At 40.1% G+C, this 23234-nt stretch overlaps 1 protein-coding gene across 3 annotated transcripts; it reads right to left on the minus strand.

The window, feature by feature from the left end:
- Positions 1–800: 800 nt before the first annotated feature.
- si:ch211-269e2.1 (cohesin subunit SA-2) lies at positions 801–21528 on the minus strand. 3 transcript variants are annotated; one of them, XM_037789427.1, is made up of 33 exons: positions 21283–21527; positions 21180–21196; positions 18689–18788; positions 17210–17297; positions 16619–16783; positions 15819–15915; positions 15613–15689; positions 15449–15520; positions 14549–14753; positions 14299–14450; positions 14128–14201; positions 13897–14020; positions 13637–13735; positions 12794–12873; positions 12602–12709; positions 12392–12512; positions 12178–12295; positions 11003–11106; positions 10578–10670; positions 10347–10433; positions 9068–9268; positions 8721–8803; positions 8538–8625; positions 8349–8429; positions 6934–7026; positions 6669–6843; positions 3839–3975; positions 2350–2451; positions 2110–2261; positions 1889–2017; positions 1611–1798; positions 1449–1524; positions 801–1358 (listed from the first exon to the last, which is right to left on the minus strand). In XM_037789427.1, the coding sequence occupies exons 3-33, from the start codon at positions 18736–18738 to the stop codon at positions 1229–1231; spliced, it is 3549 nt and encodes a 1182-aa protein (XP_037645355.1). In that variant the 5' UTR covers positions 18739–18788; positions 21180–21196; positions 21283–21527; the 3' UTR covers positions 801–1228. The 3 variants fall into 3 exon arrangements, with proteins under 3 accessions (XP_037645355.1, XP_037645356.1, XP_037645354.1); XM_037789428.1 differs by lacking the exon at positions 21180–21196 and having other exon boundaries at positions 10347–10394; positions 21283–21528; XM_037789426.1 differs by lacking the exon at positions 21180–21196 and having other exon boundaries at positions 21283–21526.
- Between the last annotated feature and the right edge of the window lie 1706 nt (positions 21529–23234).

Consider the following 23234-nt stretch of genomic DNA (forward strand, 5'->3'; position numbering starts at 1 on the left):
TCCAAAAAAAAGAATTAAAAAGATGGATCATTTAGTCACTTGTAACAATGTAATGAAAAAGCTCTACGCATACTGATTCACTTGGTCCTCAAATGAGAATGGTCTGTGAATATAATATAGCTTAGTCTGACATTATTTGAAGAATAAGGATAGTGTTATTCTATACATTTCTCTCTGTTAACAAATCCCATGAAAAGACTCCAATTTCCATTTGTTTCTACTGAAAATCTTTAAACACTGATCACAAATATATAGAGTACTTTTTTTAAATACAGTCAGTAATTTACTAAAAACAGCTGGGCACTTTAGTTTTTAGCAAATGTTACTCAAACAGGAGTAAAAGTGCATTTGTTGGGAATTATTTCCAGATGTGGATTAATATTTATTTAATCAGTATTTACAGCAGCAGGACGGTGAATGTGGGATTGATTCTAAGTAAAATACAGTTCACATGTTCCTTTGTGATGTAGGATATCATCACCCAGGGTAACAATGATGGGTTTTTAATACTTTCTGGGCAACAGTTTTAAGTTTATGGCACAGAGGTAGGTCTGCAACTAACGATTATTTTCATTGTCGATTATTTTCTTGATTAATTGATTAGTTGTTTGGTTTATAAAATGTCAGAAAATGGGGAAAAATGTTGATCAGTGTGTCCCAAAGCCCAAGATGACGTCCTCAAATGCCTTGTTTTGTCCACAATTCAAAGATTATTCAGTTTACTGTCATAGAGGAGTAAAGAAACCAGAAAATATTCACATTTAAGAAGCTGGAATCAGAGATTTTCTTTTTTTATTCTTAAAAAATTACTCGATAATTAAGATTATTAATCAATTATTAAAATAGTTGCAGATTAATTTAATATTTGACAACTAATCAATTAATTGAATACTTGCAGCTCTACAGGCTTTGGCTGCACACGTAATTAATAGGATACATTCTTGCTGGTTTTGGTCTTTTCATGGGATTTGTTGACAATAAGAAAAATACAGAATATTGCAAACTTATCCTTTAAAACTATGTCCTCATACAAAACAGAATGTACTGCATTTTATACAAACCTGTATAAACAGTATTGTAGAAAAAAATGGACGGTGGGATGTCTGCGCATCAGAACAGAGAAGACGCAAAAAAAAGGGAAAGCGTCTCACTCAAAGTTTGTGGTGTCCAGTGTGACTGGTCTCGTCGTCTGGACAGAAGCACTGATTCTCCTCCGGCCTCCAAATCGTTACAGTTCAACTTCCACATCATCCGCCTCGTTGCCGGTGCTGAGGACAGATCCCTCCGTGTCCAATCTCTTTGCAGGAGGTTCAACGGGGACAGAAAAGGGATCCATGTCGGTCGTCTTTTCCTGATGGCTGAGGAGTTAGATGACAGTTATTAGTATGAGCTAAGTGAAGAAGATCTACTGTGGAACTGGCTTATAAAAATGAATAAGAATCGTTCACCTTGGACTGAAGCTTGACCTGTGAACTTTACTAAGTTTAGAGTCGACGGGGCTGAACGGGCAGGGGGACTTGCTTCCTAAAAGAACAAAAAAGACACACACATACATGATGCAGCTGGTATTTTTTAACTCTGTGCATGATTTTGTTGTTTAGGTGGAGCACCTTCTAGTTTTTGTTTGGAGAAGGGCGAAGAGCGATTGGGCGGCTTCCTGTCAGAGCTAACGTAAGACACAGCATCTTCCCCTTCAGCCACAGCCAATAGGGAAGCGCGATAGTAGATAAGTGGCTGCCAGCACTCCTCCCTGAGGTCAATAATGTGCTCTGCCGTGTGCTTCTGCAGGTAGGAGAACCTGCAGGGACAAGAACAAGACTTTCAGAAAGCAAAGTTTGATTAAAAAAAAACCTCTGTAACCCCCATGTATGTTTCATGCAGCACTTACACCGTTTTCTTGTCGGGTTTGAGGAGTTTGCTGGAGAACTCGCTGAGGATGGTCAGATAGGAGAGGTACGGTGGCGTAGGTGTGTCTGGGGTTTGACTAAACTCTTGGAACACAAACTCTATGCCGTTCCTGCACAAAGGAAACACACACTTTTAACACAAAAATCTACAAAAGAAAAAAAACAAATCCAAGTGATGAGAAACGAGAGCTCCCGCGCTGACCTGTGGATCATGACGACACACTCGCGAAACTTGACGAGGTCCCCGAAGGTGAGGGCGAACCTCCTGGCGAGCTCTTTGATACTGGTAAAGGTTTGGACTCCTGGGTGAGTCCTACCGCCGCTCTCCTGCTCTCGCTTCAGACGGACAAACAGCTGAGGAAAGAGGACAAAAAAATGCATCAGCATCTTGCAGCGTTGCAGCCGAGGCTCATATTTCAGGATGTGTGTGGAGCAACTGTACCTGCTGCAAACAGAGCACCAGTGTACGAGCACTCTCTATCTTATCTATCTGTCTGGTCCTGTACATCGTCTCCTTGATGATGTCTCCAAAGTCGTTATGGTACTTGGGGGACAAAGAGGGAGAAATTTAACTTCTGTAGCACATACTAGCATTAAAGGATTAGTTTGACATTTTGGAAAATACACTTTCTTGCCGAGAGTTAGATGAGAAGATTGATACCAATCTCGTGTGTGTCCGTTAAATATAAAGACACAGCCTGACTGAATTGTACACTGATTTTTTTAAGTGATTATATGTATATGTGTTTTTTTACGTGTATATACTGCGTGTGCGTATATGTGTATGTATATATACAGTATATATAAATAGATTTTATTTGATTTTATTCTTTTTAATTATTTAATTTTTTTACTTGTGTATATTCTTTTTATTTATTTATCTATCTGTTTGTATATAATATGTTTTTCCTGTATCTATACTGGCTTATTTTATATTAATATTAGGTTTGTTAAGTTTCTTTGTACCAAAATGTTATTATTGGGGACGTTTGTGAATGTTTGTTCTGTTGTTTCAAAATGAACAAAAAAAACAATAAATATAGTATTGAAAAAAATAAATATATATATATATAAAGACACCGCCAAAAGCCAGTTAGCTTAGCTCAGCATAAAGACTGGAAACAGATGGAAACAGCTGTCCTGGCCTGGACTTCTAAAGCTCATTAATTAACATGTTATATCTTGTTTGTTTAACGGTAGGGTTGATAGTGTTGTTCAAATATGTGTTTTTTGTTGTATTTGTTGAAATTCTCAACATAGTAGTGCAGGATATGAGTCCTAAAACCTGGAAATGAGTTCGCATTTGAGCACTTCCGGTTCCCTCCTCTTGAACTCAATGGGTTTTTAGTTAGATGCCTGAAATAAGTTCTGTGGTTAACGCAAGCAGAAGCGATTTGAAGGTTTTGTTCTACGATATATAATACGTCTGTAAATATCCCACTTGTGACTTTTGAAGCTTTTATTCATCTTAAAAAAAGGCGGTTGCTAACAAGTGGCTAAATGAGACTACTAAACGTCATCACGACGACGACTCGTCCACCTCTACGGCCTCGTTGTGTATAGCTTTTTCACTTCTGGCGATTGCATTCACGCTTCCAAAAATCATAAAAGTGGTGTTCATTTGTGGAGGTTATCGTGCTGAAAATCTTGCTGAAAATCATAAACGTTTGTTTTGCCACAGGGAGCCAGGGCGATACTAACTTCCTGGTTGGCCAACAAAAATACGTCCTACCTGCACCACTCTATTACCAACCCTAGCTTTAATCAGTACAAAACTGAAGAGTAAAAACAACAAGTTGTGGTTTTATGACGGCATATTTCTTTGTGACTTTGGAGAGGGTATCAAACTTCTCATCTAACCTTTGGCAGGAAAGCCAATGAACATATGTCCATATGTCCCTAAAAATGTCCTTTAAGGAGTTAACCTATACCTTCATGTAGTACATGAAGACCTCAGCCGCCATGCTCATCTCCAGCACCCCGTGTACTATCAGTTTGCAGAAGGCCGCCAGCAGGTTTCTTCGCTTGTGAAGGTCCTCCAGCCTCTCCACTTCAGAGCTCTCGCTGACTGATGGAGCCAGATGGAGTTGAAGCGCGGCGGTTGGATGTGAAGTGGTCGAGAGAGCAAGAGAAGGGGAAGAGAGTGATTAATCATCAGAAATCATATAACGGAAAAAGAAAAGAACAAAAGCAGAGTGTTTTAGTTAGTTTGAGGACAATGGCTTTAGCAGGTGGAAATCAAAGATAACATAAGACTGGAGTTATGGTTGTGACACCATGTGGCTTCAATCTTTCACAGGGCTAATAAAATAGGCTCAGAGGTGAGCCAGAGTTAATGGAATTTTCTCACGGAAAGAGATTGCCCTGATTTTATGATTTAACGCAGTGCCCTTGCCCTCCGAGTGATCTCTGATCCAGCAGCTAATAGAAAACACTGTCTATATAACAAAACCGTTACCAGGCAAATCCAATAAAACAATAGCTTTTTATTACATGTTCAAAAACCAATAATCCTGTATTGTATTTGGTTGAACATTTAAGAGATTCCCACCAGGACCGCTATTGACTTCTCTGGACTATCCCATATTTGGATTGCAATATGTCTCTGAAAGTAGAAGCTATTGTAAAGATAATATAAAATGTTTCAGTTACAGTCAGCCGTGAATGGATTAATAGGTTTACCTGCAGGACTTTACAAAGAAAAACGTTATGTATTTCCAACATGTCAATCTTGTTTTTTCTCATTTCGGAACAGATGGGAACACACTGCTGTCATCAATTTACAAGCTGCATCGTTTTTTCTACATAACAAAGTCTAACAAAGTCCTTTCGTACAAATTAGTCCAGCCAGTTTCAGTCTGAGGATAATATTAACAGGGCTGCCTTTGTAATTGAGGGTCAATCGTCAGGTCAGGTTGGAAATCAGACCCCCGTTTACAGTCAGCGGGCAGCTCTGCAGTGAGTTATTAAGCCAAATGTGTGGCCATGCATTTAATATCTGCATGTTTTTACCACGGTGAGCCGCTACACCAGAATCAATGCTTTACTCAGAGCACCAGAGAGAAGATGCTGAGCTCCGACAGAGTGAGAGTGCCATCTACTGTGTAAATACTGTAATGTGTGTTCAGTCCCGGGTGTCTCGCTACTTTATACTTCTACTCCCCTGTATTTCAGAGGGAAACATTGTCATTTTTACTCCACTATATTCATTTAACAGCTGCAGTTATGAGTTACTTTTCAGATTGAGATTTTGCATGAAAACAAAAATATATAATAATCTTATAAAATACAATGTATTGTTAAAAAATTAAACCAGTGGCTTTCTAACTTTTTAGTCTTTTGTGGCCCCTTACCAAAAGTAGGCTTGGAGCCCCATGTCACGTTTCAGATGTCTATGAGTTGTTAGCAGTTCCACCAAAGAGACATTCCCCCTCTATACTTCTCACATGGTTTCATTTAAACTGTTCCGACGACCAAAGAGGTCAAATTATCCATTATTGCTTCACAAAAAAACTCAAAGATTAGAGAAATAATGAATACAAATTTGTGTATCAGAACTTTGTTTTCTCTTCTTTTCCTACCTCATTAATTTTACAACCCCTCAGATTTACCTTGTGACCCTCTGGAGGGGGCCTGACTGGACTAGAAGTTTTAGATAAAATTCGACCAGCTACAACAGTAAATGTCGTCTATAATAATATATCAATCACAGGGGACATTTTTCTGCAGAATGAGTACTTGAAGGTCCAGTGTGTAGGATCTGGCGGTATCTAACGGTGAGGTGAGGAGATTGCAACCACCTGAAGCCTCTCCCGTGTGCCAAGCGCGTTGGAGAGCTACGGTGGCCGACGCAAAAACGCGAACGGCCCTCTCGAGAGTCATTTGGACCAGAACCACTGCATAGAGTGTGTGCGAACATGGGAAGTGAGTGGTGAAGCAAGAGAGAGAGAGAGAGAGAGCGGCGGCAACGGGAGCGAGTAACGTTATCAACTCTGGCCCAAGCAGGAAAAGTTAACAGAGTTTGGTTTGTCAGTTCTGGGCTATTGTAGAAACATGGCGGTGCAACATGGCGGACTCTGTGGAGAGGGCCGCTTCCCATGTAGATATAAGCGAATCTTATTATCAAGTGATTATACACTAAAGAAAACATATTTATTAATATTATTTTCCATTTCTGCCAATAGATCCCCCTTATTGTTACACACTGGTCCTTTAACTACATTTTGCTGCTGATACTTTTGTGCTTTTACTGAAGTAGGATTTTGAATGCAGCAATTTTACTTGCAATGGAGTATTTTAAAAGTGCTGCATTGTTACTTAAGTGAAGTTTCTGAGTAATTTAATTCCCCTTCTCTCTCCCTTTGTCTCTTGTCACCTCTCTACTGTCCACTGCCAAATAAAAGCAAAAATGTCACAATTTGATTTTAAAAATATATGCTCAATTAAACAAAAATTCTAAATAGAAAATGCAGTTTATATCAAATACCCTATATACATGAAAGTACTCTGCTTGGAATAATAATTTGTGTATGATAAGGTTTTTCTTTTTCCACAAAAAAAAGTTAAATTAGCTTGTTGAAAATTCTTAAAATTACATTGAGTCCTTTTCCCTCATTAACAAATACAGAATATGCAAATAGCAGCCTTCTAGTGTCAAACTCATGATGTTTGAGCACATACATGAAGCTCAAACATCCAAGTGAAGTAACAAAAAGCAAAAAAGTGAAAAATATTGTATTGTAAACAGGCCGGATGTCTCACCACCGCTCTGGCCGTCACAGTCTGGTCCGACAAAGATGTGCATGCACACGAAGGTGCACAGCGCCCTCTGCAGTTTGGGACTGGGTGTGTACAGCAGTGGACCAAAGCAGGAGGGATCCCACACCTGTAGCTGGTAGGAATGAGCTGTCAGAACGTCACAGACGCCCACAAAAGCCTAATATGGAAAGAAAAAAGATAGGAAGTGAGAAAGGGTGAGAAGAAAGAGTAAATGGTGCCATTGTTGATAAAAAAAACAGCAGTTCACCTGCTGCTGCACACTGTGGTCGGAGTGGGAGAGACAGCGATTCCCCCTCTCACAGAAGAGACGCAGCTGGAGTCTCTGGGCCACAGCTTTCTCCTAAAACACACACACACACACACACACACACACACACACACACACACACACACACACACACACACACACACACACACACACACACACACACACAAACACAACACACAAGATTCAATGACAATGAAACAAGATTCACTTTTGAAAAGCTGGAACCAGTGAATTTTTGCCAGTTTTGCCTTTTAAAAAAAATCACCTAAACGATTTATCAATTATCAAAATAGTTGCTGATTAATTTCTGTCAATCGACTAATCGACTAATCTTATTCTACCACTGCAATCACTATGGGGCTGAGATCACTTATTGATCAATAATGCAGTACAATCAAACAGAAAATGAGAAAAAGATACGTTTTTATGCATTAAAGGAGAATTACGCCCATTTACAAAATTCATACATGTTATTCCTATGGTCTAAGACAGTCCAAAAAATATTAGCAACCATGAACAACTCTCTCCCAAATCCAAAAACTAGAGTGCTAAAACTCAAACTTGTGATGTCATAGGGTATAACGTGTGGAACTGCTCCATAGACAATGAATAGGGAGAGATGTTGTAGATAACACTGAGAGCACCCAGGGGAATATTCTGAGTATATGGGAACATTTTCTGTTCCACAGCTGACTCATTGGGGTCATTTGGGTATTAAAAAAAAAAAAAAAACATTCTGTGGGTCCACAAAATCAGTCTCCCATTCATTGTCTATGGAGCAGCTCCAGACTTTATACCTTATGACATCACAAGTTTGAGTTTCAGCACTCTAGTTTTTGGATTTGGGAGAGAGCTGTTCATGTCCACTAATATATTTTGGACTGTCTTAGACCATAGGAATAACATTTATGAATTTTGAAAATAGGCATTGTTCCCCTTTAATAGTTTTTTAATTTCAAAAGCTTCTCACAACAAAATAAAGCTGTTTTCATCTCTTTTCTAGGCATAAATGAATTATAGTTATCTTTGCTCAAATAACACAGATGTACATGGCGTTAGTTTTCATAACGCGTCATTAAGCGTCTCCAGCTAACTTCTGTTATGATTTGACGCTATATAAAAATAAATGTAATTCAACTGGATTGAATTACATTTCATATAATTATGATACTGAAGATTTCTGCTACTTTTAGATGATATTTTGTTGGGAATAATGCCTCACCCGCCCACTGATGGTGTAAACAAAAACCACAACAGTTATACACATTTAATACAGTATATATTCCCAAAATATTATATTTGGGAATGTTCTTTTGATGCGGCTGCTCATACAAACTTCTTATTTCTAAATCTTTATATTCATATTAGTTGAAAGTAAAGCGGATGTAACTCACTCTAGAGGTTAAAGTGTCAGTACTGGTGTTGAGAGACCACAGCATGCAGAAACACAGACACTGCAGCACCTCCAGCAGCACCTTCAGACAAAAAAAGAGAGAAAGAGACTGAGGACGCTTATCAAAAAGAAAGACGGTGAATAAATAACACTTGTACAAACTTGATTTTTAGAGAAGCGGTGTTGGTACCTCAGGCGGTGCTCCTCCCTCGCTGCTCTCCGCTGACAGGAGGGGAGACAACAGCTCAAACAGGTTCCACCCGAGGAGGTCGTGACAGCTGATGAAACATGAGGAGAAACAAATAATGAACAGCCAATTAAATACACATCACTGGCAGGAATATCGTGGGCTCGAACGGCTCTAAAGTCTTACTTGTGGAAAGCTCGGAGTTTCTTCAGTGTGGCTAGAATTTCTCCAGTCTTCTCCTCGTCAGCAGAGAAACTCTGACTCTCACCCTACAGCAGAGAAATAGGAAATTATAAATCATCTTGTCAAGTAAGGCTCTTTATTCTTTGCATAGATGAATGTTTGACACCTCTTAGGATAAAGTGATGTTTACTAGTGACCCCTCGTCAAAAAGAGGTGAAAGTATGCAGTATTTCACACAGAAAAATAGGGTTCACGAATGAACAGCTAAGAGAAAATAAAATCCACAAGTCCAAATCACACACACACACATAAACATACTTTTGGCCCGACAGTGTAACAGTGCTGCTCACCGTGAGCGAGTCTTCAAGCAGTGCTGTCAGGTGGTCCACCCAGTGCTGGACCAGAGAGTCTCTGGCGGCCCGGGCTACGGAGCTCCAGGCCGTCTCCTCCCCACACAGACTGAGGTACGTGCGGGCTGCAGCCTCCAGAACAGTGGGGCTCGAGTGGCGGTCCAAAACAGCTCCCATCTCTGCCATCAGGCCGGATACCGCCTGAGGAGGAGGAGGACGACAACAACGCAGAGTAACTTTAAAATGTGTTACAATTTTGTGACTATACCCAGCAGGTCATAACTTTCAAGGCAAATAAAAGACAATCTACACTATTTTGAAAGTGTTAAAATAATTAGTTGATTGAGCGATGACAATGACAAATTGATTCATAATTTTACCACGCACTCAGATGTGAGGATTTGCTGCTTCTTTCTGTTTTATGTCTTTGGAAATTGAGTGTTTATTTTTTGGACTTAAAGGTGCAGTGTGTATGTGTGCAGATTGCAACCATCTGAAACTTCTCCCGTGTGCCAAACGTGTTGGAGAACTATGGTGGCCGACACGAAAATGCGAATGGCCCTATCCAGTGCCAGTGTTTGGTTTGTCCATTCTGGGCTACTGTAGAAGCATGGCAGCCAGCTCTGTGAATAGGACCTGCTCCATACAAACAATATAAACGGCTCATTCTGAACTAACGAGAACACAACAATCCTTATTTTCAGGTGATTATACACTAAAGAAAACATACTTAATATTATATTGCATTTTTGCCGATAAATCCTCCGAAATGCTACACACTGTTCCTTTAACAAAATAAACAGACAAACAAAATGTCACATTTGGTTCATTCTGTATTTAACATGTTTTCTGACATCTTATAGACTACATGATGAATAATCTAATGAAAGAATCATTACTGGTAAATCAATATTAAACAACAACAAAAATGTTCCTAGTTAGAGAAGTTGGGATACTTTCTCTGTCCAACTTTTTGATTCAGCTAACATTTGTGTAATTTTAGAGAAAAGAAAGAGAAATGTGCTCAGGATTTTTACCTTTATTTTCATAATGCATCAATAATTAACCATTCAATCAAACCAATCGTATTGAAAATAGCGACTCAGTAATCATTTTTCAATTAAAATATCATATTTAAGTTTTATTTCATGGCTCTTCGGTCAAACACTACAGTCTTAATAGTGGCGACAAAAAGATGAAAGATCTGTGTCACCCCATCATATCCCCATTCACATCTCATTAATTTGTCATGAAATTGTTTATGTGCGTTGATGCAGACCTGTGTGTTGTCAGCCTCGGGACATTCAGGGAGGAAGTGCTGAGGAATCTTTATCAGGGAGGCAACAATGTCAGAACTACCTGAAAACTGCACAAACAACAACATCATCAAAGAATAGACATTATCACAATATAACACCCAGAATCTAATTGTGCAACAAAGACATCTGAATATTCTTAATACAGAATCAAATGAACTAATATATATGACAGTTACATGTGGAATAAATACCTTGGACAGTAATTTAGGAAGCACCACGAGGAGATGATCAGTGAGCTTAGTACAGTCATCCGTCTGAATTTTCTTTTCCCTGGCATTCATCACCTGAAACATCCATTTACAAACTCTCACACACCCAGTGCAGTATAATCCAAGTCTCAATTATCCAGTCGTATGCTCGATACTTTCCCACTTTCGCTTTTTGATTCTCCGTTTGTAGGCATGCAAGAAAAACTGTTTTCTTCCAAGAATTCAAGGTAACACGGGGTGAGTAATTGATATACAAATGATCATTTTGTGGGTGAAGTATTCCTTTAAGTTGGATTTTGAATGCAGGAATTTTACTTGTAGTACAGTACTTTTATATTGGTACTTTTATTTATGTACAAGATCTTAACACTTCTCTGCTCATAAATGAGGATGGATCTCTCACTGACCTTCTTGGCTCCACTCCTTCCTGCCAGCGAGGGTCCCTCTGAGGCCTGACGCACCGAAGCTACCAGGATCTCTACGAGCACCGCTTCTTCTGCCTGAGTCAGACCTGTGCGCGCACACACACACACACACACACACACACAAACACACACGCACACAAGATGATCACATGCATGTGACATAATCTCCCCTAGAGATGAATTGAGAATGTCTTTCACAAGGTAATATTTACTGATAGTATTTTATGGTGGAAATATACTTTACTGCAAACGAAGCACATGAGGCTGTTAGGCAAATAAACCAAATAAACAATAAACAAACACATAAAAAAAAATACATAATTCATGAATGCAAAAATGAAGATGGACCAAGCTTTGCACCTTTTTAAAAGATTACAGTTGAACACAATTTGTAATTAAAATAATGTAATATTGCTTTGGTTTATAGATGCTCTTAAACTTACATGGAGGCTAGAGCTGCGACGATTAATCGATTAATCAATTAGTTGTCAACTATTAAATTAATCTGCAACTATTTTGATTATCGATTAATCGGTTTGAGGAATTTTTTAAGGAAAAAAGGCAAAATTCTCTGATTCCAGCTTCTTAAATGAGAATATTTTCTGGTTACTTTACTCCTCTATGACAGTAAACTGAATATCTTTGAGTTGTGGACAAAACAAGACATTTGAGGACGTCATCTTGGGCTTTGGGAAACACTGAAAGACATTTTTCACCATTTTATAGACCAAACAATTAATCGATTAATCGAGAAAATAAGTCGACAGACTGATGGACAACAAAAATAATCATTAGTTATTGGAGACAAAACAAGCACAAAATGTATTTATTATCTCATGCTATTGCAAGTTCACTAAAACACTGATGTTTTTAAGCATCCAATTGGCAAGAATACAACAGACACTATTATTAGTTATTACTAGGTGTTGTTTGCTGAAGGCATTTTTTGTTGGCTTGCTATGGTGTTTTACACATCTGGGGAATCACAATAATATTCACAAATATGCTTTAGTCACAAATAAGCACCAAATTTAATGACCATCTTCATCCGTAATACAAGAGAAACGATTCCATTAAATCAACGACATTATTAGTCACACTAATCCTCTTGTTGTCACTCCTGCCTACAAATACACAAACTAACACATCACAGTTACCTGGGCCGTGTGAGGACGGGTCCTGCAGCAGTATAGATGTGAGTGTGGGCCAGTCCTTCAGCAGGGCTCCCCCACAGTCCCACAGACTGTCCACAAGATACACCACATGCGTGTGCAGCTGAAAGCGTACGCAGAGAGACATGTCAGTCCTTCCGTGGTCATTTTCTTAAGCTCAAACAAGAGCCTTGTATTGAAACAGCCAGTATAAGTTTACCTCAGACTCCTGGAAGAACTGCAGTAGAGCCTTCAGTCTGGCAGATGTTTGCTGTTTATGTGTCTCCTCCTCATTTATTTCATCCTGAGTATCAGATGCAGGGGCTACAGTTTTGAGAAGCCTAATAAAGACCAACAATATCCAGGTAATTAACAGTTTGTTTGGAGTTTTTGTTTTGTTTGTTTCTTCAAGTGACGGAGGTGAACGTACCGTGAGAAGAGCAGCTCCCCTGCGGTGGCCGCAAGAGGGCGCTGTGAAGAGTAAACAAACTGGAGCAGCTGCTTGTAGTCCTCTGGACAGAGCACATCGTCAGACATTCTGGGGAGACAGAAATAAATAGTATGGAAACATTAAAGATGATTGGTGAAAATGATGAGAGAAACAAACAGTCTGGTGACTCACTGGGAGATGAGAAGCAGTAGTTTCATGGTCTGCACTGCCACTTCATTGTCCTTATCCAGGGTCATGGAGATCATCCGGTCCTGGAACAAAAACGGTAAACATAGGTCATATTTTGGAAAGTAACATTGAATCAATTATGGGGAGTATGAAAAGGCTGTTTGTACTATGACTTGTAAAGCCAAAAACACAGACTTATCACCAGAGCTTTTTAGACTCTTTTAGCTCATTGTTTAGATTTAATGGCCCGAAATTTACTGTTTGGTTCCGCCTCACCGCTCTCATCAACCTCGCAAAAGACAGATTTTTTTGGCCTCTTGTGGGCAGCGGAAACAAGTTGTGAACACAACATTGACATATCATACCTTTTAAATTGATATGGCAATGTTGTTCAAAAACAGAAAAAAAAACATTATCATTGATTTAAAGCCGTATCCTCTTCACGGAGTCCGCCATGTTCATATAGTAACCCAGAAAAGACAAACCAAACACTGGCTCTAGAGAGAGCCTTTAGCATTTTTTACGTTACCTGAAGGCAACCGTAGTTCTCCGACACGCTTGTGAAACTGCGGTAATGTGAGCCACAGAGTGCATAACCGTGGTACCGCCAGCCGTCGCTTTACTTCCATTTCTCCTAAAGTAGTATTATTATAATAAGGATGACCTCTGAGCAAAGCGAACAGCGTTACCACTGTTTTGCACTCTGCGGCTCACTTTACCGCATTCTTGGAAAGGGAGGAGTGAGCAGAGGGGTACTCAGTTGGTTGCAATCTGCAACCACACCACTAGATGTCACCAAATCCTACACACTGTCCCTTTAATGCAACTTTAAGCAGAATTGTTTACCTTGAAGCGGCTGGTGAACAGGTCCAGTTTGGGGAGGAGTGGAGGATCGCCATACAAACCCTGTAGACCTAACACACACTTGAGACGCACATCTGGTATCTGAAACATGATATGCATGTCCAGTTTCATAGCAATAGACAATAGCAGTCTGTCTTCATTCTAAAATATTTATTATTCACAGAGAACACCCAAATTATCTCTTGTGTGTCATCTTTGTGTTACATCACATTACGCTGCATTGTATGCTTGCTGTCGTTTACCTTGTCGTGCATCATCCAGCCCATGTATTTGAGGTAGCTGTCATTGAGAAATGCAGAACTGTAGAGCTTCATCCACAAACCCAACTCCTCCATACAGATAGAGCGGATTTCTGGAAGCACATCACTGCACAGGCACACACACACACACACACACACACACACACACACACAAAATGAGATGGTGCACATTGAAAGCTATGCTGAGACTAACAGTGTCAGAGAAACATTCACCGATATCGTTTCAGAAAAATTCCTTTGAAGATGACATCCATCATGCTTTCTATCTCCGCCCTCTTCTCCTGCAGCTTGAGGAGCACAAGGAAAGGCACACAGCAAGTCAGACATTACTTATAGAGCAAAGATAAAAACTCTCAACCAGATACCAAGTGACACTGGTCTTACCTCTGTGATCTTCTTCTGCATTCTCTCCTGCTGCAGGGTGCTTTTCTGTCTCATCGTCTTTGTCTTCTGCACCTCGTACAGTTTCTGACTGTTTTCGATGCCGACGCTCAGGCTCAGAGCCACGCCCACCAGAGAGCTCAGCAGCTTCACCGCTTATCAGGGGACATCCACATCATAAACCAAAAAGCACAGATTAGTTTATTGAATGTTTTTATGTTATCTGTAATGTGTTTGTTTTTCTATTCCTTACCTGCTAGCGTGCAGGTGTGTCTGAAAGCCCGTACGTAAGAGTCCGAGAGCTCGGTGAGCAGCGAAATGAGGGTGTTCATCAGGTAACTGTCAAATATGACGCTGTGCTGACACTGAGCCACCAGCACCGACACAAAGTCGCAGAACTCAGAGTGGAACCAGCGGCCGTACGGTCCAGATTGTATCAGAGGATACTCCACGCTGTCCTGCAGCGAGGGGAGGGAGGAAAAGGAGTGGAGAGGAAATAAACAGGGCAGCAATTACTTGAGAGATATAGAAGAGAGTCACTTGCAGGCTCAAATATTTGGCATCTTTACTTTCCTGATTTGAAGGAGTATGTTTGGATGGGTCACTCTGGAGAAATGGTGGGGCAAGTAGGTGATTTAATAATTAATTAGACCCTCTAACACAGGAAGGTGAAAGATGTAAAATCCATTAAAGGTCCCATATTGTGCTCATTTTCAGATTCATACTTGTATTTTGAGTTTCTACTAGAACATGTTTACACGCTTTAATGTCCAAAAAACACATTATTTTTCTCATACTGTCTGTCTGAATATGCCTGTATTCCCCCTCTGTCTGAAATGCTCCGTTTTAGCACCTGTCACTTTAAGCCCCCCTCCAGAAAAAGACCAGTCTGCTCCAATTGGCTTAAGAGAAAAATATGGTGCACCTTTGCAAAGGTAGTTGTCAAGCTGTGGGCGGTATATTCTGATGAGCCTGCATGTGACATAGGAAGGGGAGCCAAATCTGAATGGCTTGTTGAATCACATGTTTTCTGATCTAGGCAGCCCACAAAAAAACTGCCTGGGTTGTCTTATTTCACAGTTTGTGGGTTGGTAGGAACTCCAGATACCCAAATATATGATATGTCCCCTGTAAGCAGGGAGCTACTACTGACTGTGTCCATGGGCCACGTGACTGTGAGGATCCACGGAAAGGCCAGAAACTTCTTATACTGCAGACCAGCGACCTGAAACACACACACACAGTTGTACAGTTTCAGTTCATAGTGTTACATCTGATGAAGACACAGGAACAAGCACATATTGAAAGACCTCTTACCTCATCCAGCTCCTCCACCATCTTACTCATGACTTCACTGTCCTCTTTGCTCTGACACATCTCAGCTGTGACCACACCTGGGAGAGACAAGCAGGGAAACATAGACCTGATAGTGTCTGTTCTATGTGTGTGTGTGTGTTTGTGTGTGTGTGTGTGTGTTTGTGTGTGTGTGTGTGTGTGTGTGTGTGTGTGTGTGGTCTGCTTGCCTTTGCACCCAGAGCATTGGATGAAGAAACTGATGAGATCGAGGAGAGAAGAGTCTCTGTCCGTCACATAGGCCTCGATCCAATCATCAATCACCGCCTGCTCAGACATCACACAAAGTCAATTAGTGTGTTTACTGCATATCAATATTCTGATAATGAGATTATCCCAGCTTTTATATAATTAGGGGGTTTTATAATCAAGATATGAGCTCATTCTTGATTTTTGTAAACTGTTGAAAACATGGTTTGCATGCAACTGCTCATTAGCTGAATATATCCCGAGTATAACTGGAATATTAAAGAGGACCCATTATGTTTTTGTGCTTTTTCCCTTGCCTCCCTTGTGTGTTATATAGTTTTATTGGGCATATAAAAGGTCTGCAAAGTTACAAAGTCCAAACTCTCCTGAACTGCCTGAAACTCCTTTCTTGAAGTCCAGCCTTTTCTTCCGTAACATGGTGATGTCACCAAGTAACACATTTGCATAATACCTGCCTAGCGGCTAGTTTGCCACACCCTGAAAACAGCAGGGGCAGGAGATCAAACAGAGCGTTTCAGACAGAGGGTGAATACAGGTATATTCAGACAGACTGTATAAGAAAAATAATGCGTTTTTTTAACATTAAAGCATGTAAACATGTTCTAGTAAAAACCCAAAATACAAGTATGCACCTGAAAATAATCTTAAATAGGTCCTCTTTAATGCGCATGTATACCTACCGACAGAATGATCACTCTTTTATTATAAATCAAAGGTGAACTGATGATTTCTGTGCACTCCTCAGTTGAGGGTTAGCTACCTGCATAGCACTCCTGCCCATGGTGACCACCTCGAACAGGGTGACGGCCTCCACTTGTCTCTGTTTGCCGCGGCTGCCTCCTGCTGCGCCAACGCCGCTGCGACCGGCTCTGGCACTTTTGCGCTTGACATTCTCTGAGCCCTTGTGTGGTCTTTTTCTTCGTCTCTGTAGGTTTTGGGAAAAGTGGAGGATAGGTTTATATAACCAGTGTGCTGCATCCTTAACGGGCCAAATACAAATGTCTGAATGACAAACTCCTATGTGGCGACATTGAAGTACCGTGATGATTCAAGGTGAAAAACTCAAGAGAGTCAGTCGGGCACCAGACGTTTCACTCCTCCAGCTTCACACTTTCAGTAACACTTAGGGCCCTATCTTACACCCGGCGCAGCGTAACTATCATTGCTAGTTTCAGACAAACACAGTTGTCATATCACGTCCAGCGCCTACAATGTGTAAGTAGCAAATGTACTTGCGCCCTTCTGTTTGCCCATGGGCGTGTTGGTCTTAAAATGAGGTGTGGTCAGGGCGCTTTGTTGGCGCATTGCTATCAGACCCTGCATGCTAAACGATGAACAGAAAAACACCTACCACACTCTTCTGTCTGTTCTCATTCCCCGACTCATCCTCTGAATGGTTGACAGCCCCGGAGGAGTTCGCCTCATCACGAGAATTCTTACTGGGAAGTCAAAACAGGAAATTAGATTACAAGAATGGAAAATCAAATCAGCATTCAAGGAGCAGACAGTGGTGGAAAGTAACTAAGTACATCTTCTCAGGTACTTTAGTACAATTTTATGTCAGTTTATACTTCTACTCCGCTATATTTCAGAGGGAAACATTGCACTTTTTACGTCACTACATATATGTAACTGCTATAGTTACATGATCAGCTTATTAAATATGATGCACTGTTATAGATTAAAGGCCCCACAGACCCAGGTGTTTTCAGTTCTGTTGCTGATTAGACCTACTGGGTTTTTACGTGAGGTCATCGTGTACTCATAAAGTTGAAAAATTATTTTTTATCTTGTAGCACATGATAATAACGTGTGTACATTTTATGTTAATAAAAAAATTATTAATCATCCTTCCAGACCTTGAATACTCCATATTTTAACCCTCTGAACGGGGCCATTTCACTTTACTTTAATTTAACTTTAAGTACATTTTGTCAGATGCAGGACTTGTACTTGTAACAGAGTATTTTTACACTGCGGGAGTGCTACTTTTACTTAAGGAAAGGATCAGAGTATTCTTTCACCACTGTCAAAGACACACACATACTCGAATTTCATTACTTGTATCACTCTTTCGGGTTTAACCTTACCACTGTCACTTTACCTTGCAATTTGTGTCTCTATGTTCTTGTTCATATATCATTTTTTTATTATTTACATTTTTTTTCTTCTATTCTCTTATTCTATTCTAGTTTAGCTTATTATTTTACTTTCTCTATTTATCAGTACTATTGCAGCAATAGTACTGATAAATAGAGAAAGTATAGTACAACTGGTGCTGCTGTAACAACCAAATTCCCCCTCAGGGGATCAATGAAAGCTTATCAGAACACTTAATCAGTCATACACTTTCAATAACCCTGTAACACCAAAATATCCACTGCTGCTCTTATAGACTATAATTCTTATAGTCTTTAATGCACATTTTTAGATTACAATTTACAGTCTGTAATGCACATTTTTCTGTTATATGTATCATCTGCCATTTTATGTACATATTATAATATGTACATACCTGTCACTGTAAATATAAATCCTACTCAGTGTACATACAGTATATAAACATCTCCACATGTACATGCTGTACATAATCATCTAGTCCACTATATCCATCCAGTATTTCTTTCTTTGCACTATTTGTATTGTTTACAACTCCCGAACGCTTGACTTGAATATAAACATTTGATTTTTATTATATATTTGTTTTTATCATTGTATTCTTTATTCTGTTATTTCTATTCTGTGTAAGTACATTGAGAGAGCTGCATAAAAAGCGGAGTCAAATTCCTTGTATGTAATACTTGGTGAAATAAACCTGATTTCATCTTACTTCTGCTCTGAGGACCTGGATGCAGCTGTAGCTGTGGGATCTGGTATCATCTCCTCCTCAGATCTTTACACATGCAGGGCTCAGGTGTGCGTCTCTGCATCTGGAAATACAATATGATGAAGTAGCATCTCGGCTGCGGACAGGAAGAGACTAGAAAGAGTGATCAGGAAGGCCAGCTCTATCCTGGGATGCCCCTCGACACAGTGGAGGTGGTGGGAGAAAGGAGGATGATGGCTAAGCTGTCATCCATGATGGAGAATGACTCCCACCCCATGCAGGACACCATCTCAGCACTGGAGAGCTCCTTCAGCGACAGGCTGCTCCACCCAAAGTGTGTGAAGGAGCACTATCGCATGTCCTTCCTTCCTGCAGCTGTCAGACTCCACAATTAGCACTGCTCCCAGTAGACAACAACCAGCACTGCTCCCAGTAGACCACAACCAACACTGCTCCCAGTAGACCACTTTCACTTACACACCAAAAAACTGACAATAACCTGATATTTTCAGGTGTAATTTCATGTCATCCTCACTGTGCAATACCATCTTCCACTTGTGCAATTTTGTTAATAATCTGTTTATTGTCAATAATGTATATACTGCTCCTATTTTTATACTTCCTTCTATTTAAATGGTTCATATTTTGTTACACTTTGTTTAGCTCTTTTTTTTACTGTGTTAGCTGATGCGTCTTGTTTTTTGCACTATCCCCTTTGCTGCTATACACTGCACATTTCCCCACTGAGGGACTAATAAAGGAATATCTTATCTTATCTTACCTTAGAATACAGACAGAAGATATTTCAAACAGTTGATCAAAAATCAGATACATGGAATGAAACAGTAAATAAACGCTGAGGTCATTTTGATCCTGTTGAGCACAACAAGAACCTCACACAAAATCCATACAACACAGTCACCCCTCACCACTGTCTGAATAATCACCAGGCCTACATTATCTTACACTGGCATTTGAAGATTTATAAAAAAAAAAAAAAAGATAACAAAATAAATAGGATCATGGATACTTGATATTAATATTAACCCTATATCTGTATAGAGAGAGGAAGTCATACTTATGAATATCTGGCCAATAACTACCCCATCTCCAGTGAGAGGAGGGTTGCAGGGTGGCTACTCTGCATGCATGGGAACTATCTGCTGCATGCATGGGAACTATCTTCTGTATGCATGGGAACTATCTTCTGTATGCATGGGAACTATCTTCTGTATGCATGGGAATTATCTTCTGTATGCATGGGAACTATCTGCTGCATGCATGGGAACTATCTTCTGTATGCATGGGAACTATCTTCTGCATGCAGGAGAATTATCTTCTGTATGCATACATGAGAATTATCTTCTGCATGCAGGGAACTATCTTCTGTATGCATGGGAACTATCTTCTATATGCATGGGAACTATCTTCTGTATGCATGGGAACTATCTCCTGCATGGGAACTATCTTCTGCATGCAGGAGAATTATCTTCTGTATGCATACATGAGAATTATCTTCTGCATGCAGGGAATTATCTTCTGCATGCATGGGAACTATCTTCTGTATGCATGGGAACTATCTTCTGTATGCATGGGAACTATCTGCTGCATGCATGGGAACTATCTTCTGTATGCATGGGAACTATCTTCTGCATGCAGGAGAATTATCTTCTGTATGCATACATGAGAATTATCTTCTGCATGCAGGGAACTATCTTCTGTATGCATGGGAACTATCTTCTGTATGCATGGGAACTATCTTCTGTATGCATGGGAACTATCTCCTGCATGGGAACTATCTTCTGCATGCAGGAGAATTATCTTCTGTATGCAGGGAATTATCTTCTGCATGCATGGGAACTATCTTCTGTATGCATGGGAACTATCTCCTGCATGGGAACTATCTTCTGTATGCATGGGAACTATCTTCTGTATGCATGGGAACTATCTTCTGCATACATGAGAATTATCTTCTGCATGCAGGGAACTATCTTCTGTATGCATGGGAACTATCTTCTGTATGCATGGGAACTATCTTCTGTATGCATGGGAACTATCTTCTGTATGCATGGGAATTATCTTCTGTATGCATGGGAACTATCTTCTGTATGCATGGGAACTATCTTCTGGATGCATGGGAACTATCTTCTGGATGCATGGGAACTATCTTCTGGATGCATGGGAACTATCTTCTGGATGCATGGGAACTATCTTCTGGATGCATGGGAACTATCTTCTGTATGCATGAGAATTATCTTCTGCATGCATGGGAACTATCTTCTGTATGCATGGGAACTATCTCCTGCATGGGAACTATCTTCTGCGTGCCCCCCTCCACAGGGAGGAGCTGTCAGGGGATTTAAAGGGTTGCTCAAGGCCACTCCGGCAGTGTAGATGCTTTTGACCCCTTGAGGCTGTCAGAGAAAACTAAAAGACAACACTCTGCTACTACTAGCTCACACACATTGTATCTAAGAAGTTAAACATCACTCACAGCTTCCTGAAGTCGCCCTGAGGTGTGCAACATTGTAACAAAGATGAGTGACAGGTAAACACACAGCTCGGCCGCCTCCACTTTATAAACTTTTTAAACTTACCCTCTTCACGTTCTTTCATCCTTCCTCGACGTTCATTGATGTGTTATTTTAAATCCGAAAAGCTGTCATATTGGTACATTCAAACATTTCCCACCAAGAATATATCCTCCTTCTTTTTCCCCTCACAGCTCTCACCTCACAGTCAAGTCTGCCGGACAGCCTAGCCGCACTCTGATTGGCTGGCGAACCAAATCGAACGCATGTGATTGGTTAATCCAGAGCGTCACTCACGGTTTAGTCCCTCCCCCTGGCGGCTGTGACAGACAGACAGTCCGGTTGGGTTTGTTCTGCATACCTCAGCACTGTCAACATCTGTAGGACGTCTGAGACAGCCTGTTACAGGAAGCATTACAGAGGTGTTGCTTTAATGAACAGCATTACAACCGTGTTGCATCCTTCCTGCTGTGTGTTTGGTACAAAATCGTCTTATTGTAGCCCTACATGTATGGTTTGTTTTAATTAACCAGACCAGTGGGTATTATAATTCAGAGGGGAGCTGTTGTGTTATTATCTGATTTAACATTTTGCAGGAATTGAACAGCAGGAGGCGACATTTGCTCATCATAGACGATGAGTAATCCTCCAAATAAAAAAAGTATTGGCATCAAAATATACTTACCTAGTGGTATTTTATTATATGATACTGTCCTCATACTATATCAGTTTATATTTTGATATTCTATGTTATATTGCTGTACTATACAATGTATTATGTTCCTGTTTGTTACTCTCTCATCCCTGTATAATAGCCAATCGATCAATCAATCAATCAATTAAATAACAATAATGAAGTCAAATATAATCATCATTATAAACATTATAAATTTAGCAGCAACAATAGCAAATTGTTCGATAAAATATGAGGTAGGGAATACATACACAATTATTAAATAAATATAAGAGAAAATACACTCACCCCCACACACGCACGCACGCACGCACGCACACACACTCTCACTCACACACACACTCACACGCACACTCCCCCAATACAGACATACTTATGGAGCGCTTCACAGTAAATACATAGAATTAAAAACCTTGTAAGTGTGTGGTGCAATAGGTGCAGTGTAACCGAGGGTGAGGAGGTGGGTATGAATGGGTGAGTGGATAGAGACAGGGCTCTCTACTGGATCAGGGTCAGGTGTGAGTCTCTAGTGGGTGTAGTGGGTCTCTAGTGGGTCAGGGTCGGGTGTGAGTCTCAGCTCAGCATCCGGATGTCCTGGAGATATAGAAGCTGTTTCTGAGGCGGTGGGTTTTAGCTCTGATGCTGATGTAGCCAGGCTTCCTCTTGGACCGTTTCCTGATGAAGAGGCCGTGGCTCGGGTGGCTGGGATCAGCAGTGATCTTGTTTGCCTTGGTTAGACATCTCTTGGTGTATATGTCCTCCAAGTTAGGCAGCACTCCACCTGTGAGCCGTTGGGCCGACCACACCACTCTCTGAATGTTACATTATATAACTACACCATATAAGCTACTTTATCTTATGTCATACTATATTATACTGTACCATATCATAATATATTATGTTAATATAATACTGTCTTATAACATTATACACTATATTATAGTAACATTATTTAATACAGACAAACACTAAGTAGCATTAATCAATCACATTATATATTAGTCTAGTAGCAGAAAATGGAAATACTCAAGTACAAGTACCTTAAAAAATTTAACAGTACTTAGTACATTCACTTAGTACTTATGTACCTATGTAGTAGGCTATAAGTAGAAGCAGTAATAGTAGTTACAGTTTAACTGATACTGTTTGGTCAGATCAATAACCACGGAAATACTGAAATATTTTATCTACTTCCATAATATTTACTTGCCTTGGCAGTATATTTTATACAGTATAATCTGCCATGGCAAGTCAATGTCTGCCTTATCCTGCTATATCCTTGGATATGACCAAATCTGTCCATAACAGGGAGAACGCAAACACA

The sequence above is a fragment of the Sebastes umbrosus genome, chromosome 13 (assembly GCF_015220745.1).
Source record: "Sebastes umbrosus isolate fSebUmb1 chromosome 13, fSebUmb1.pri, whole genome shotgun sequence".
Classification (NCBI taxonomy): Eukaryota; Metazoa; Chordata; class Actinopteri; order Perciformes; family Sebastidae; genus Sebastes; species Sebastes umbrosus.